The sequence below is a fragment of the Pyxicephalus adspersus genome, chromosome 2, assembly GCF_032062135.1.
Source record: "Pyxicephalus adspersus chromosome 2, UCB_Pads_2.0, whole genome shotgun sequence".
NCBI classification, from domain to species: Eukaryota; Metazoa; Chordata; class Amphibia; order Anura; family Pyxicephalidae; genus Pyxicephalus; species Pyxicephalus adspersus.
The window spans coordinates 18,949,230-18,964,348 of record NC_092859.1 but is presented as its reverse complement, the minus strand read 5'-3'; the positions used below and the strand labels follow the sequence as shown (position 1 = coordinate 18,964,348).

General features: G+C 39.9%; 1 protein-coding gene across 1 annotated transcript in view; it reads right to left on the bottom strand.

Annotated features, from left to right (window-relative positions):
- Positions 1 to 1,461: 1,461 nt before the first annotated feature.
- Positions 1,462 to 15,119, bottom strand: part of POLB (DNA polymerase beta) — a 14,937-nt gene continuing 1,279 nt past the window's right edge. Inside the window, exons 2-13 of the mRNA XM_072398914.1 lie at positions 14,795 to 14,852; positions 13,722 to 13,788; positions 12,591 to 12,649; positions 11,788 to 11,837; positions 11,252 to 11,303; positions 9,975 to 10,029; positions 9,603 to 9,675; positions 7,963 to 8,033; positions 5,839 to 5,925; positions 5,472 to 5,533; positions 4,145 to 4,284; positions 1,462 to 1,666 (exon numbers count right to left, since the gene is read on the bottom strand). Coding sequence (XP_072255015.1) covers positions 1,572 to 1,666; positions 4,145 to 4,284; positions 5,472 to 5,533; positions 5,839 to 5,925; positions 7,963 to 8,033; positions 9,603 to 9,675; positions 9,975 to 10,029; positions 11,252 to 11,303; positions 11,788 to 11,837; positions 12,591 to 12,649; positions 13,722 to 13,788; positions 14,795 to 14,852 — 869 coding nt within the window. The 3' untranslated portion in view covers positions 1,462 to 1,571. The remainder of the gene's footprint in view (positions 1,667 to 4,144; positions 4,285 to 5,471; positions 5,534 to 5,838; positions 5,926 to 7,962; positions 8,034 to 9,602; positions 9,676 to 9,974; positions 10,030 to 11,251; positions 11,304 to 11,787; positions 11,838 to 12,590; positions 12,650 to 13,721; positions 13,789 to 14,794; positions 14,853 to 15,119) is intronic.

Here is a 15,119-nt window from a genome sequence, read left to right as displayed (position 1 = left end):
AATCCCCCGATTTGGGTGTGCAAAATTTGTTCCATCATCACCCAAAAAGATTCAAAGATGCAACTGCTACCAAAGGTGCTTCAACTAAGTGCAGGCTCTGAATGTAATATTTCAGCTTTTTTTTTTTAGCCAGGATTAACGGGCAGAGCAGCTGTCAGCCGTTCTGCAGACGCTCTGTGTAATTGCAGCCCTAATCACTCCAATACTTTACAAGTCACTGACCCGGATGGCTCCATATTCAGAGCAGACGTTGTGACTTCAAATAAAGACAGCCAGAAGACCAGAAACTTCATAAGAAATCTGCCATTGAAACCTAATAATTTCGTCACATAAAAAGAATAAAAAAAACAAAATAAAATGCAATAATATTAAGAACATTATAAACATTACACTTGCTGCTGGCTTCCAGGATATTATCTCTTCTGAAGCCATCTAGAAATTGTATATTCATTTTTTTGCAGGGGTCACACAATTACTTCTCTTTCATCTAAATGATATAAATTAGCCGTTCCTTCCATCAGGAGGATTACTGTGGTGTCTCTTTGTCTAAATTGCCCTTTACTTATCATAGTGAATAGTCAGCTAGGGTGCAGGACACCTTTTCCTGCCTGTACAATGTCCCAGCAAACACCCAGTATTGGTTTTGTGTGGTGCTGGATTACCATCACTTACTATGTACAGCTGTATTTGGGGTCAGTGGTGGGGGATGGTTATTCTACCCCACTGATAGCTGTGAGTTTTACATACAATTGCAGACAGACGGCTATAGATTTTGGGAGCCACTGACAAATTCATGGCAGTCAAGATGTCTCCGAATGCTATGCAGGTAGCCATTACCACCCACATACTGGCGGCCTATATTGCTGCAGTCTGCATTTCAAGGCGTTAGCTTTGATTACCATAACGAAAAAGGGCAAAGGAAGGGCTTCTTGTCTGGTTTTTTTTTAAGCTAAATCTGTACCCATTGTTTTGAAGAGACTGCATTATTTAGCATACCCAAGCCCCAGACTCATAATTTCACACTTTCTATCCCCCCATTACCCTCTCCATCACCATGAGCTAGCCAATGCATCTGGGCATGGGGAGCATGTCACCTCCCTCCATGATGCAGTGCCCAGGTCTTGCAGGGGTACCATCACCCAATATTAGATTCAGCGCAGCAATGGTGGAGGGAGTGGTGGAGAAGCATGGATAAGTATAGGGACAGAGTCTCTTAATCTAAAATCTTTCTTTGCCTGTAATTGTTTTCCTAGCTCAGAATAAAACAGACAACATGCTATGCTGACAAATTTCAAAATAAAAATGACCTAAAATAAAAAATAATTCATCTGTAAACAGTTTTTGCTACATTTTGTATAACCGAGTTTCTACTATTCTCATTTACCTACAACAACCACAGCCCACACATTGGTACAATGTCATTACACACACACACACACACACAGTCACACAAGTCGTACAGAACGTTTTGTTTGTCTCATATTAATAGAAAGAACATCCAGGAGATGGTGAGGTTCTTTTTGGATGTTGCCATGGATGGAAAACACTGCAGCTTGTATTAAACGTTGTCATCACTCACTTCGCTCTTTTGGTTCACGATATTTATATTGAATGTAATCAAAGATGTCCTTCTCGCTGTCTATTGGGAGGGGTTCACCCGCTATTCCTGTAGAGAAAATTAAAAAAAAAAAAAACATTGGTTGCTTTTTAAGTTTCTGGCACAAAAACCTGTATTTTATGTAATGTAGGCACCACAACTGTAACTACTAATTTTATATGGACCTTATTACTAGAAAACAAAGCTGCTTCACTCTACTAAAGAAGAATAATACTTTTCCCATCTCCATGCATGAGACATTTAGTCCCATCTCCACACAGGATCTCAGTCAGGTGACATCAGGTTTTTGGTCACCCCTCTCACTAAGGCCCTACATTGCTCAGTTCGGCCAACTCTTGGAAGAGTCCTGGTTGTGCCAAACTTTTTTCTATTTGAAAATTATGTGGGGCAGCTCCAATCTGTGCTTTATTACAGTTATGGCAGCTGCTGGTATTATTTTGTTTGGCGCATCACATGCTTGGTAACCTTGCTTGGAGATGTGGTTCTACCTGCCAGCAGTTATGTCACTATAGGATGTAGAATTGTCAGATACAAGCGGAAGCTGTAACTCTCTATGGTATTGTTTACACCATTTAAAAGAACAACGGGTTTGCTTTAGAAGGCTTTGTGTGAAGCAGACACATGAATGAGCAGGCTATAGTACACACATTATGTGTGCATCAGTGTGTTGCTTCCTATCCAGCCTGCAATGTTTGGCAGGCAAAGCAACTTGCAAAGCTTCCATATGGCCTCACTTAAGTCAACAGAAAGAGTTGTACATTTTCCTCCATATGTGCAGAGCACCATTGCAAAGCCCTCTCCTTGTTATCTCCCCCTCCAAAACAACTTAATAGGTTTTTTAAATTATTATTATTATTATAATAAACAGGATTAATATAGCGCCAACATATTACGCAGCACTGTACATTTAATAGGGTTGCTTCTACAACACAAACTAATGCTGCTGAACAATTTGGAAGAGACCAGACAGGTAAGTATTCTTCATTTACATTTTGGCTTTGCTTTTTTCTGTCCTAGCAAGAGGGCGACTTTAGATAGGAGTTGAGGATTTGATGCCTGTGAAGCGTCAGATTTGATAATGTCCACGCAGACCCCCAGATTCTTAGCTGTATTTGCTCTTCATGGAAGCCCCATATGGAGATCCAGACTTGATAACCCGTATTTTAGGGGAGCAACAAGGTGGAGGATAGATGATGGGTAGGATCAGGGTAAAGTAGTGGTAGCAATAGTATTTGTTTTAAACTATAACTTGCATAAACTAGTGACACAAGCAGCCACACTCTTGGCTAGCTGCTGCCAAGCTCTCTGTCATACATTACCTTGAAAACTCTTTTGGTTCAAGAAAAAAAAAAACGTTCTCTGGAAACAAAAAGCATTTACCCTTCGAGGGTCACCAAACTGCACCGGGCCATTTATGCCAGTTATAGTTTGAAACAAGTACTATTACTACCACTGCTTCTCCCTGATCCTAACACAGAGCTCAAAACAACGGCCACTACTACAGCACGATATTTATTGAAAGGACTTTTTTATCTCTCCATCATCCATAAATAAGACTATATAACCCCTGAAGAAGCCACAAGGTGAAAGGTGTCGGGTAACAGAGACAAATGTCTTATATCAGATGCAGGCCCCCATATCAGATATCAGATGCCAGCCTCAGATTAACTTTACAACATATAGAGTATAGAAGAAAAAGAAAGGCTTTTTGGCTAATACAAATAGGTTTTACCAGATACATGCAGAAAATAACATTTATACTATTGCTGCACATCATACAGCTCAAATAAATTGTGTAGAATTTAAGATGGTCGTCTCTTTACCCGACACGTTCTGCCTTGTGGCTTCTTCAGGGGTTTTTTTTTTTAGAGACTCTTATGGATGATGGAGAGATAAAAATCCTAATTGAGACATATTGTGGTGTAGTAGTGGTAGTTGTTTTGAGCTCTGTGTTAGGATTAGGGGGAAGTAGTGGTAGTAATAGTAGTTGTTTTAAATTATAACTGGCATAATGGTCGGGTGCAGTTTAGTGACCCTTGGAGGGCAAATGTTTGTTATTTTTTTTTTTTTCTTGAACCAAAGGAATTTCCAGAGTAGTGTATGAAGGAGAGCTAGGCAGCAGCTAGCCAACATCAAATATATGTTAAACTGCCAACAACAAAACGACGGCCTTTTCTGTTCTCTTACATAACTGGGTTTGGCACAAGACTTCAAAACTGGGAGGAAGGCCTAGTAACACCTTGAGAGAAATTTCACCTTAAGTTGTGGTCATATGATGCGCCAATTTGGAGTTTCATCTCTTCTTTAGGTATTCATGTCATTATTGCCAATCCAGCGGCGAGGTCGTCTCAAGATCCAGAAGAGGAGTCTGCATCTCTGTATACAGAGCCGTAAAGGCACGTGGATGTGGATTTAGGAAATGATATCTGTATATTTACAATGCAGCTAGATATATTTGCCCTGAGAGTGCTACATAAGAGTATATATTGTGAACAACAGAATTAAGAGCCAGAAAACATGGCTGACCTGTAATTCCCAGAGGCCTCAGTGTGTACTCATTCAAGGTAAATCCTTTTTCCAAAGCATGGGTACGCATGTTCTTGTTAAAGATATCACTGCCAGTGAAGTAGAGAACTCCACAGTAATACTGGTCCTTGGGGATCAGCCTGGAGTAGAAAAAAGGAGCTTAGACAAAAAAAAATCTCCATGTGCTTTACATACATTTAGACTTCTCTCCTAAACATACCAAGAATTTCCCTCAAAGAAAAACTACAGGCAAATAAATGTTTCTCAAGCCATATTTCTTCCCCAGCTCGACCTTCCCTGCAACTCCTCGAATCTGACAGCTGAAGCTGTCCTTCTTCACAAATCCTTCTTTTCACTAGCTATGGCTGCATAGCTAGTCATGTCAGATCTCTATGTGTCCTGATAGGGTTTGATGGCAGCCTAATGAACTGTGGTCCTGACTTATGGCTGGGAATAGCTCTTACTGTGTCCAGCGCACTTCAGTATAAAGTCTGCACTAATCTGTCTACTTTACAGATACATTCAGATATTCTAAGACATACAGCTACAACATACAATATACATAATATATTGTACCGGATTGCAGGGACAGAAGGCACGTTTCCCTTATATATGGACGCTGGTCCCTCTAAACTGGTGTGTTGGGCATAGGAGTCCGAGATTATTTTTCTGTTAGGCAACTATGTTTCTGTATTTTGGCTAGTTGTCTCGTGACCCCGACTCCTGACTGAAGGGGAAGGATTAGGTGGGCCTCTTCAGTCCATCCGAGCACACGCCAGGAGTTGCACCTGCCCAGCAGGAAGGTGGGAATCCCATAAGGGCTCAGGTGTGCGATAGGGAGGAGAAAGTAGAATCTCAGGAAGTCGCCTGCAAACAAGCTTGTGGGGAATCAAGCTAAGGAAGTGTGCTGCTGTTACATAGTAAGCTGTTGATGCCAATTTGATTTTGTTTTGATTTATGGACTGTGGAAACCCCAGGCTGGGGAATGGACCCTCACAAGATACTTGTCTTGGACCTTATCATGGGGACGTTCTGATGGACTATGGACAATTGCACAGCTAGGCTGAAGTAAGCCATTTTCCGTTTTGTTTATACCCCCCTGGGTTGCTGAAAAGACGCTGTTTTTTTGTAATAATCCCAATAAAGACTTGGGTCTGTTACACCCTTTTGGTAAGAAGCATGCTGGCTGCGTTCTGAGCTAATCCCCAGACTATATATACATGAAATACATATATACTAAATATACATAAGATTTACAGGAAGGAAACAGAACCCCAATGTCATCCAAAAAAAGCACCTCAGATTTAATGGACTTCCAACACATTACCTGATATCAATTCTCCTGAAGGGAAACTGTTTGCCTCCCTCGGATGGTAGCTGACATACCCCCTGCAAAAAGAAAGGACAGCATGTGGTAAGTTGTGCTGTTTAGGTCTACAAAGGAAAAGCTTTCTAGATAGTGAACCTGGGACACGAGCAAAGAAAGAGGATGTGATTGGGTGTTTAAATGAAAATATAACTAAAGCTAACAATAAACCTAAAAGCAGAAGGCTAATGGGGCCTGCACGTATATGTATCATTAGGAAGTTGTATTATTTATTTATTTTTTCATTTTCCGTTTAGATACACGAGAAAAAGGGTCAGCATCACAGTCATACATTTCAGAACAAATCCTTAGTGGTGAGATATCTTACCATGAACTTAGTGTCTCCTTTCACCAGTGTGTCTGTGATAAATTTGCATTCTTCTAAAGCCTGCACTATCTGATGTAAGAGGTGCGGCTGTAATACAATCAGAACAGAATAGAATTAGGGGATATTATTGTCAAATCAGAGAATGATAACGACAGCAGCTACTTCCCATCCATCCTCTCTATATACCAAATCACACATGTTGTGTTTGTATTGGAACTTGGAAGAATTTTGGATAACTTCACATAGAATACATATTACTTTAATAATTTGTACAATCCTCAATAGCATATGTGGAATTCAGAGAAACACAAAGCAGGGCAAACACTACTTCAGAACACTGTTATGGGCTGTGTCTGGTTGTTGTGATGACAAACACAGCATTGACCACCCATTAACCACGGTGTGAATATAGCCCTGATTTATTAAAGTTCTCCAAAGCTGGAGAGAATACACTTTCACCAGTTAAGCTGGGTGATCCAGCAAACCTGGAATGGATCTGGTCCAGAATTGAAAACATTTGCTAACAAATAGCTAATGACTTTTAGGAAATCCATTCCAGGTTTTCTGTATAACCCAGCTTCACTGAATAAAGTATATTCTCTCCATGCTTGGAGAACTTTAATAAATCAATGCCTATCTGTGTGTGCAGTTATCAGCGTGTCTGTGCAGAATTCCCAACAAATACATTGCACGGGTTATAGCCAAGAGTCACTTTTGGTCATATTTTTATTTTCATTTCCTGCATATGTCCACGCTGATTCGTCCTGTGCTCGAGCAGCACATTCCTATCAACATCCGTTAAAAGAATGGAAACAAATTGGTGACATTCCAAATATACACAAACATACAAGTATTGCAATATTGATTTTTGTTCATATTAATGTAGATGAACAGAATATTATTAGAGGTTTCAAAAATCATTAAGTTACTGCTACGTTCCCCTACAAACCCCTTCCCGATTCTCCTATAAACAGGAAGCTGTGGACTCATGTTGATGATCACATAGCAGAAGTCTCCCAGAGGACATCACTATCATTAGGCCTCCGCTCTGGCATGCAGGACTGCCAGAGTCCGGTTTAATATTCATTCCACTCAGCTGAGAGAGAATGGTTTATAGTTTTGAAAGCTGAACGTATTGCTGAGCCTTGCTGGCAGGTGGTGACTGTCCCTACAAAGTTTAAAGAGCAAACATATCTCACTTTCAATGACTGCCTGTTGGTCCGCTGCACAGAGTGCTACAAAAACATAACAACCCCCAATCACATTTTTTTTCTGGCAAGTGTTATATTCCCTATGTAATTTCTATATAGAAACTGATATTAATATGCCTATAGAGTTGCATTAGTCCACAATAGTACAAGCACAGAGGGCGGGCAGGGTGACTTTCATATATAAATAAATTTAGCTTTTACAGTTTTTACTTTAGTACCAAAGAATTTCTTTTTTTGTTTGTTTTTTACCAGGCTTATGATGGAACATTATGAAAGCGCTGTGACAGGGAGAGTTATAAGTAGCCATGTTACTAATGTAGACATGGGCATGTCCTAGTCACAGTGCAAATCCCTGGCTGTCCTTAGAAAAGTACAGAACATGGAATGTGGAAGTTATATGTATTGGGTCATCTGATCTGCTGATCCCTATAGATCTGCTATTCTAAAACCTATGCTTACCTATTTCCACTACTTGCACACTTCTAGATCTTTTTCCAACTAGAAAATCTCCAAAGACTTTCTCTGATTGCATATATTCTATACAGAAGAGATTTGTAGGTTGAACCACTGAGGTCTCATAACTATTTGATGATTAACAATATGACAGCAAAGTATAGAATACACTGTTGTACTGACGTTTTTCTGTATACTTAAATAACTTGATAACTTAAACGGTTACCGTCTTAACATCAACCTCTTTTACTGTATTACCAGACACTGTAAACGCTCAACTCTTTGATTGGTATTTGTGTTTTATTTTTTTTTTCCCTGCGATTCTCCCACGCTGCCTCGTATTTGTTGTATATCCCCTTGAAATCAATTAAATATTTGAAATACAAAAACTTTTTCTGCGGTCGACAACTTTAAAACCCTGCAGAGCCGAGTGCACGCTTTTACACTTCTAGGTACTGACCTGTTTTGGAGAATCTGAGTTGAAGTCAGGGTGGGTGAGGAGAATATCCATATCCCCACTGGACTCTGCACCTAAAGGAAACATGCAGAACGATTAAGGTTTAGGCATATTTATTACAGATAACAAGGTGAGTGTCTCATGCAAAATCCTATTGGAAAAACAAAGTCTATTGAAGAAATATGCTAGAGATATGTTTTGGAGGGAGGAGGGGGACGGGCAATTTCCAGGAATTTCATCCTTGGTTTTAGCCATGGCAGCAGGGGCTATAGGATACTTCCTATGACCCTTTGGTCATTTATACACAATGCTACTTCCAGGTCCATATCTTCTTGTTGGATCACCAGCTCGCTGAGGTAAGGAAGTTGATTCATTGTCCAAAGAACAAGCTGAAGGTGACACAGGAGGCTGAATTATTGAACAAGGAAAAAACGGTGTCACCTGTCTGGCTGTACAATGTGACTGATGCTTCTTTATCATTAAACTGACCTTGCAGAAGGCCAAGTCTCTTGAGATGGAAAAATTCAGTACATCAGCTGTTGGCCTGGAGTTCCCCTTAGTAATTCACATATTGATGTGTCTATGCTTCATTAGTTCTGGCTTATTAGCTATAGACGTGTTCTCCAGCATCACACAAGTCAAAGTGGCCAATTTATTAAAGTAGTACAGAATGTTGACTTGCAAATTTTTACATTGCAAGGGATTTACACTTAGATTTAGTGGAAAGCAAAGGGAATTTTTAGCAAAATTAGTGAATGAGGAAAGGGTACAGTGAATAAAATGAATTAATCATGTGTGAGCAAAATAATGTTTTTTTCCCCCCAAAATAACCCCAAGAAGATTGGTTTTGGATTACATTTTTTAACTCTGATGTCAATCTGTTCCTACATCAGAACTTCTGGATGGTTGACTTATATCCCATAGTATACTCCACTATAGTTATTATTACTACTACACAGTATTTATATAGCACCGACATATTATGCAGTGCTGTACAAAGTCCATAGTCATGTCATTAACTGTCCCTCAAAGGGGCTCACAATTTAATGTCCCCACCATAGTCATATGTCATTAACACAGTATAAGGTCAAATTGGGGCAAAGCCAATTAAACTAGCTGCATGTTTTTGGGATGTGGGAGGAAACTGGAGTACCTGGAGGAAACCCACACAGACACGGGGAGAACCTGCAAACTCTATGCAGATAGTGTCCTGGCTGTGATTTGAACCTGGGATTCAGAACTCCCAAGGCCAGAGTGCTAACTTCTGAGCAAGGCTGGCCACTAAAGACATTGAGCCTGATTTAAAAAAGCTCTCCAAGGCGGGAGAAGATACACTTTCATCAGTGTAGCTGGGTGACATAGCAAACCTGGAAAGGATCTGGTCTAGGACTGACAACAATTGCTAACAAATGGCAAATGATTTTTCGGAAAGCAATTCCAGGTTTGCTGGATCACCCAGTTTCACTGATGATAGTGTATACTCTCCTGTCTTGGAGAGCTTTATTTGTGGAGTCCCATTATGTGGAATTTGCTCCAATATGCGCAAGAACCGTTGTTTACAAAAAATTGACCCCGTCATGTTCCTCCAAGGGTAGGGTCTGATGTAAATGACCAATTAGAAATGAATAAAGAGTGATGGATACCTCTTCTGAAGCTACCACATACTGTGGCAATGTACTCTGAATCCACATTTTCCACTTTTTCTAGAACAATTTCCTGAAAAGACAAAACAAATAAGAATGTACTGTGTGACAACAAAAGAGGTCAGAAAACGAAACTAAATAAAGCCAGGCAGTGTGTAGCAGTAACCTTCACAGTAAGCAACCACTCCTAGAGGTCAGGACCCTGTTGGGTAAGATTCAAGCTATTTTCCTAACACACACCCTACAAACCAAATACACATTCATTTTTAGCTCTAAGTAATGAGAGAGGCTTGTATACAAATTTTTCAGGTAGATCCTGCTATTACTTGGTTGCCTACATGTTCTTTATACACTGAATAATTATGACATTACCTGCATCTTAAGCATTTCTTCCCGGGGAATCCGCATTTCAAAATCTTCAAAGTACCTAAAAAAAAAAAATATTATATGATAAAAGTACAGCAATCTTTTGAAGGGAGCTTGAAGTCGACAATAGAGATGTAAGAAAATATGTATCCTGGGTATTTGCTCTCAGTTGTCCAAGAGCTCTGGCAGCTTTAGGACAACGGACAGCACGAGTGGAGTAGAGTGCAGAACACTACTATTTAGCATTGCTTTTACTATACCTGGTCTCCCGTGGCGATACTGTACATTTAACCTGGTCTACCGCTTTGACAGCAACCTTGCCTAAAATCTTCATACTATACACAAAGCCTTGTCCCGACCTTTATATTATATGTCAAGTTTGCACTACCACCGTTATACTGTACATCATGCAGGGTCTCCTACCTCCATAAAATACAATAATCCTATCCTCTCGCCTTCGTAATTTAAATTAAGCCTTTCCTCGACCAGAAAACCCATCTGCATGCTGTACATGAAAACTAGCTGCTCTAATTCATAGCAGACACGCCTGGTCTCTTCCCTGAACACTGAGCCTCTTCTATTATCCCATACCACACATGGAGTTTGATCTGTTGGTTTTATTGTATAAACAAAAAACAGTCATCTCATCTCCATGCATTACACTAAATGTGACCTCTCATTTTCATGTAGTACATATATCCTTGTCTCCCACCTTCATTATTTATGATTAGTCCGGCCTTTCACTTTTCTAGCCTGTTCACCCATCTTTATATTTTACTGGTTTGCAATAGTGCACACAACATTCACTTTGTAGAACCATTACTGTCAATGATGAATAGAGTCCTGAGCATCATACCCAACATCTACATACACAATCCTGCTGCCACTAGGGAAATAAAACTGTTCCCACTGTGCAACACATGTTCACAACACGACAGCACCTTGATGCAATTCTTACTACTAGTACTTAGGCTGGGTACACACGTAAGACTTTTGTTGTTGGAAAGGATCTTTTACAATCCTGCTCTATGGAGAGGGGGGAGAATGATTGTATGACACCCCGCTGTGCTCTTACCCCGTCACTTGCATGGCAGTTGTTGTTCGTTCACTGATCCACCAGGACAGATCCATAAACAACCGTTATACACACGTCAGATTCTGGTCCGATACCAGCCCTGAGGCGATACTCGGACGAGAATCAGTTGGCATGTGTACGTAGCCTACGTCATAAGGCTTCATCCTACTCAGCAGTAGAGACCCACAACGACATACAAACTACTCACTTTAATCCAATCCGTTGATGATGATTTAATTTATGTTCATTGTTTCTTAGATCTGCAAAGTAAAAGAATAATGTATATTTTAGCAAACCAAAAGCTTACAATGCTGCACACAGACTTCCAACAGCCCCACTAATGCCCAACTTTACTTACAAAAATAGTAAAGCAACAGCAGCATCCAAAATAAAAATGTCCTTATAAACCGATCAGTAAAACTTTATAATAAAGACCTCCAGTGTTACACTGCTACTGGCATTTAAAGAAACATAAAAGCAGGGTGCTGCGTGATGTACAGCAGACAATACCTTTGCCATTTTTTGATTATTTCTTATTACAAAGATTCTTAAAATTATGGCTATGGATTATATCCTATTTCCCAAATACTAAACCAGTGTTCTTCAAAAGGAAAAAAAAAAAGCATATGGGCAAAGGGACAAAATCACCACAATCAGCTGTTTTTTGCATTGCATTTAGAATATTTTTACTGGTGCTAGGATAAAAAAAAAAAAAAACAGCCAGAAATACCTAATGAGACTCACCATCCAAAGTCTTTATTCCTTCTTCTACTAATTTGCGAGCAGCTGCCGGCCTGTAACACAAGTCATACCAGGTCAAACTAGAACATCTATGTCAAGATTACACACTATGTTTGTAGACAAGGCTTTTGAAAGCACTTATAGGACAGGTTACACATCAGCCTGATCAGATGTAGTGTGTATCAATGTGACTACAGATACTGCAGTGTGAACACTATTACATTTCCATTCTGACTGGAAGTGCTTTACATGGTAAAGTGAATGAACTCTGTATAAAGAAGAATATCCCCCATTGTTGTTTTAATAATATTATTTATTTATTTTATTATGACAAAGCAGTCTTTCTAATATGGGGAAACCATTGAAATAACTTTCAATTACTATATCCACAGCTCATGGTGCTAATCATGAATAAAGCCTCTCAAAATGCTTGTCAGTCAGACAAAGAGATGATTGGTGTCACTGACCTGAGAAGCACTCATTGCTCATATAACCCCTAGTAACCTCTGGAGAAACCCTAGGGTACCATGGGACCCTGGATGAACACTGTGCTAAAGAGCTCATTGTATAGGTATAAGGGAAACAAGGGGAAAGAAAGAGGTTTCAGACTCAGGAGGTTTTTGTGCAAAAATAAATCAAGCGTGTATTTTTCAAATTACAATTAGTATTGTACAATTTAGCACACTGTGCTAAAGAGCCAACATGCCAGCACATTTCCATGTAAGAAGTTCCGTTGGCCCACTACACTACTAGGTGATTAAAAACAAAAAAGTCCCAATATGTAAGAAAATACGAAAATAATTTACCCGATTCCAGTGACTCTTGTAAGGAAATTGATAGAAGAGCTAGTGTCATCTTGTCGAATCTATAAATAATTCAGAACACTTTTATTAAAATATGAAAATGAGACTTTTTTTTAACTACATGACCCAGGGTTATATCGAAAAGGTGTGAAGTATAACTTTCCAATAGCAACAAAATAGACAATATACAATGACTTCCTACACTAAAGAAAAACCGGATTAACACAGATATATATCAGCAGCGCTGGGTCCCAGGTTCGAATGTAGGCCAGCACACTATATGCATGGAGTTTGCAGGTTCTCCCCATGTCTGCATGGGTTTTGTCCGGGTACTCCGATTTCCTCCCAAAAAAACATGCAGCTAAGTTAATTTTTTCAAGATTTCCCTTAGACTGTATTAATGACACATGACTGAAGTAGGGACATTAGATTGTGAGCTCCTTTGAGGGACAGCTAGTGACATGACTATGGACTTTGTACACCGCTGCATAATATGTTGGTGCTATATAAATACCGTGTAATAGTATTAATAATATATATGAAAGTAGAAGTTTTTGGGTTCTTTTTAACTTGAAATAAAGGGCTATTCATTTCTATTCTATTTTTTTTTTTTTTACTTTAAGCTTAAACTTTAGACTGCCTTGCCGACCTCTACTACTTGCACATGCTTTACTGTCATGCAGACCCTTTCGAGTCAGACCTTTAGGCTGCATACACACATGCAATAATTGTTGTTGTAAAGGATCTTTCACGATCCTTTCCAACAAATGCACGATGCATAAACAAGCGCTGTACATACAGCACCATTCTGCTCAATGGAGAGGGGAGGGGGGAACAACGGAGTGGCACCCCGCTGCGCTCTCTCCCCTTCACTTGCATTACAAGTGTTCGTCGTCCATGGATCCGCCAGGAGGATCATTCGGATGATGGACGACGAGAGCTGTACACACACCAGATTCTCGTCAGATATCGTCCTTGAGACGATTATCGGACAAGAACCATTGCACGGGTGTAATGACCTGACCTGAAACACGTATCTTCGTCACTGACCTGAAACACGTATCTGCTGAATACAGATGACTTTTTATTACTGTATATAATGACAGAGAGACATATATCTTACAAAGGGCTCACCAATTTTTTTGCTTCTGCTCCACTTTTGATTTTTGTGGGGTACTTTGATATCACGGAGGCGGCTTTCCTGCAACAATGAGGATTGGGTTACAAAGCAGTTCATGAAAGGTGGACATTCCTAGACTGAATATGGACAAAATCAAGAATGTGCTAAGAACATCACTTCTTCTATTACACCTATTCATGGGTGGTATATGGTAGTCTCTGTGGTCTTCAAGGGGCTAAGCGACGAAGAGCAATCACCAATCAGCTGCTTAGAGCAAAACTATTTCAATACCAGAATAAATTTGGTTGCCTTAAAGCAGAACCAAACTAAAAATATAAAAATCCCACATACTTTTAATTCCGCAGATCCATTGGGTCCCACGTTGTCTTGGTATATTTCTTAGGCACGGCTAACTCACTCACTGCGCATGCATGGGATCTGCTTTTTTTTCTCCCGTTAAAAAAAAAGGCTTCTTCTGCGCAGGCCCCATCTTGAGCAGCCAGGAGCCTAAGGGGATGTGTGACGTATGTTTCCCAAGAGGCTCTGTACAACCATTTTGTCTTAATCGCTGCAGCAATCAAGACAAAAAGGGGAGGTGCTGCACCTTTTTTTTGTTGCAAATTTTGTCGACCCTTTTATGTAAAGGAAAAATTTTGAGTTTAGCTCTGCTTTAAGCACCAGCACCACTTGTGTTTAGGTCTCCATCAAATCAGTCTTTCCATATCTGATTATATACCATCTTAGCCAGGACACAATCTGCAATCAGTATATATGTTCTCCCTGAGTTTCCTCCCATATCCCAAAAACATGCAGTTGGGTTATTTTGCTTCCCCTTAAGACTGTGGTAATGACATATGATTATGCTAGGGACATTAGATTGTGAGCTCTTCTAAGGGACAGATATGTCACTATCAGACTTTGTACAGCGCTATATAATATGTCAGCACTATATAAATACAAGATAATAAATACATTTCATATACTTACAGATACTTATTAACTTGGTCACCAAGCAGAAATCTCAGCTCTGCTATCACTACGCCAAGGCCAACTACTCAAGATCAGTGAATGACGCAAACATTCTCACCTGTAGGCATTGTACTTATGGATGGCTCTATTGACGTTCCGCTCATAATTGGCCAGTTCTAGGAATACAAAAGCAAAGATACGATGATATATGACATGAATAAATAGTTCATAATGCAGACACAGCATGCAGTTATTTTACCATATGCTCCCCCTAGCAGAATACTTACCCTACATTGAGCAGGCAGAAAATAGCTGGTAAGAGGGACCTGAAATCCAATGAATTAATGGGATGGACCATGACAATCGGGCTAGGGAGATGGCTAGACAGACAGAAAACGTAGCTGGCTCTGACTTGCTGTAGCTTTTGATGCACACAGTGAGAA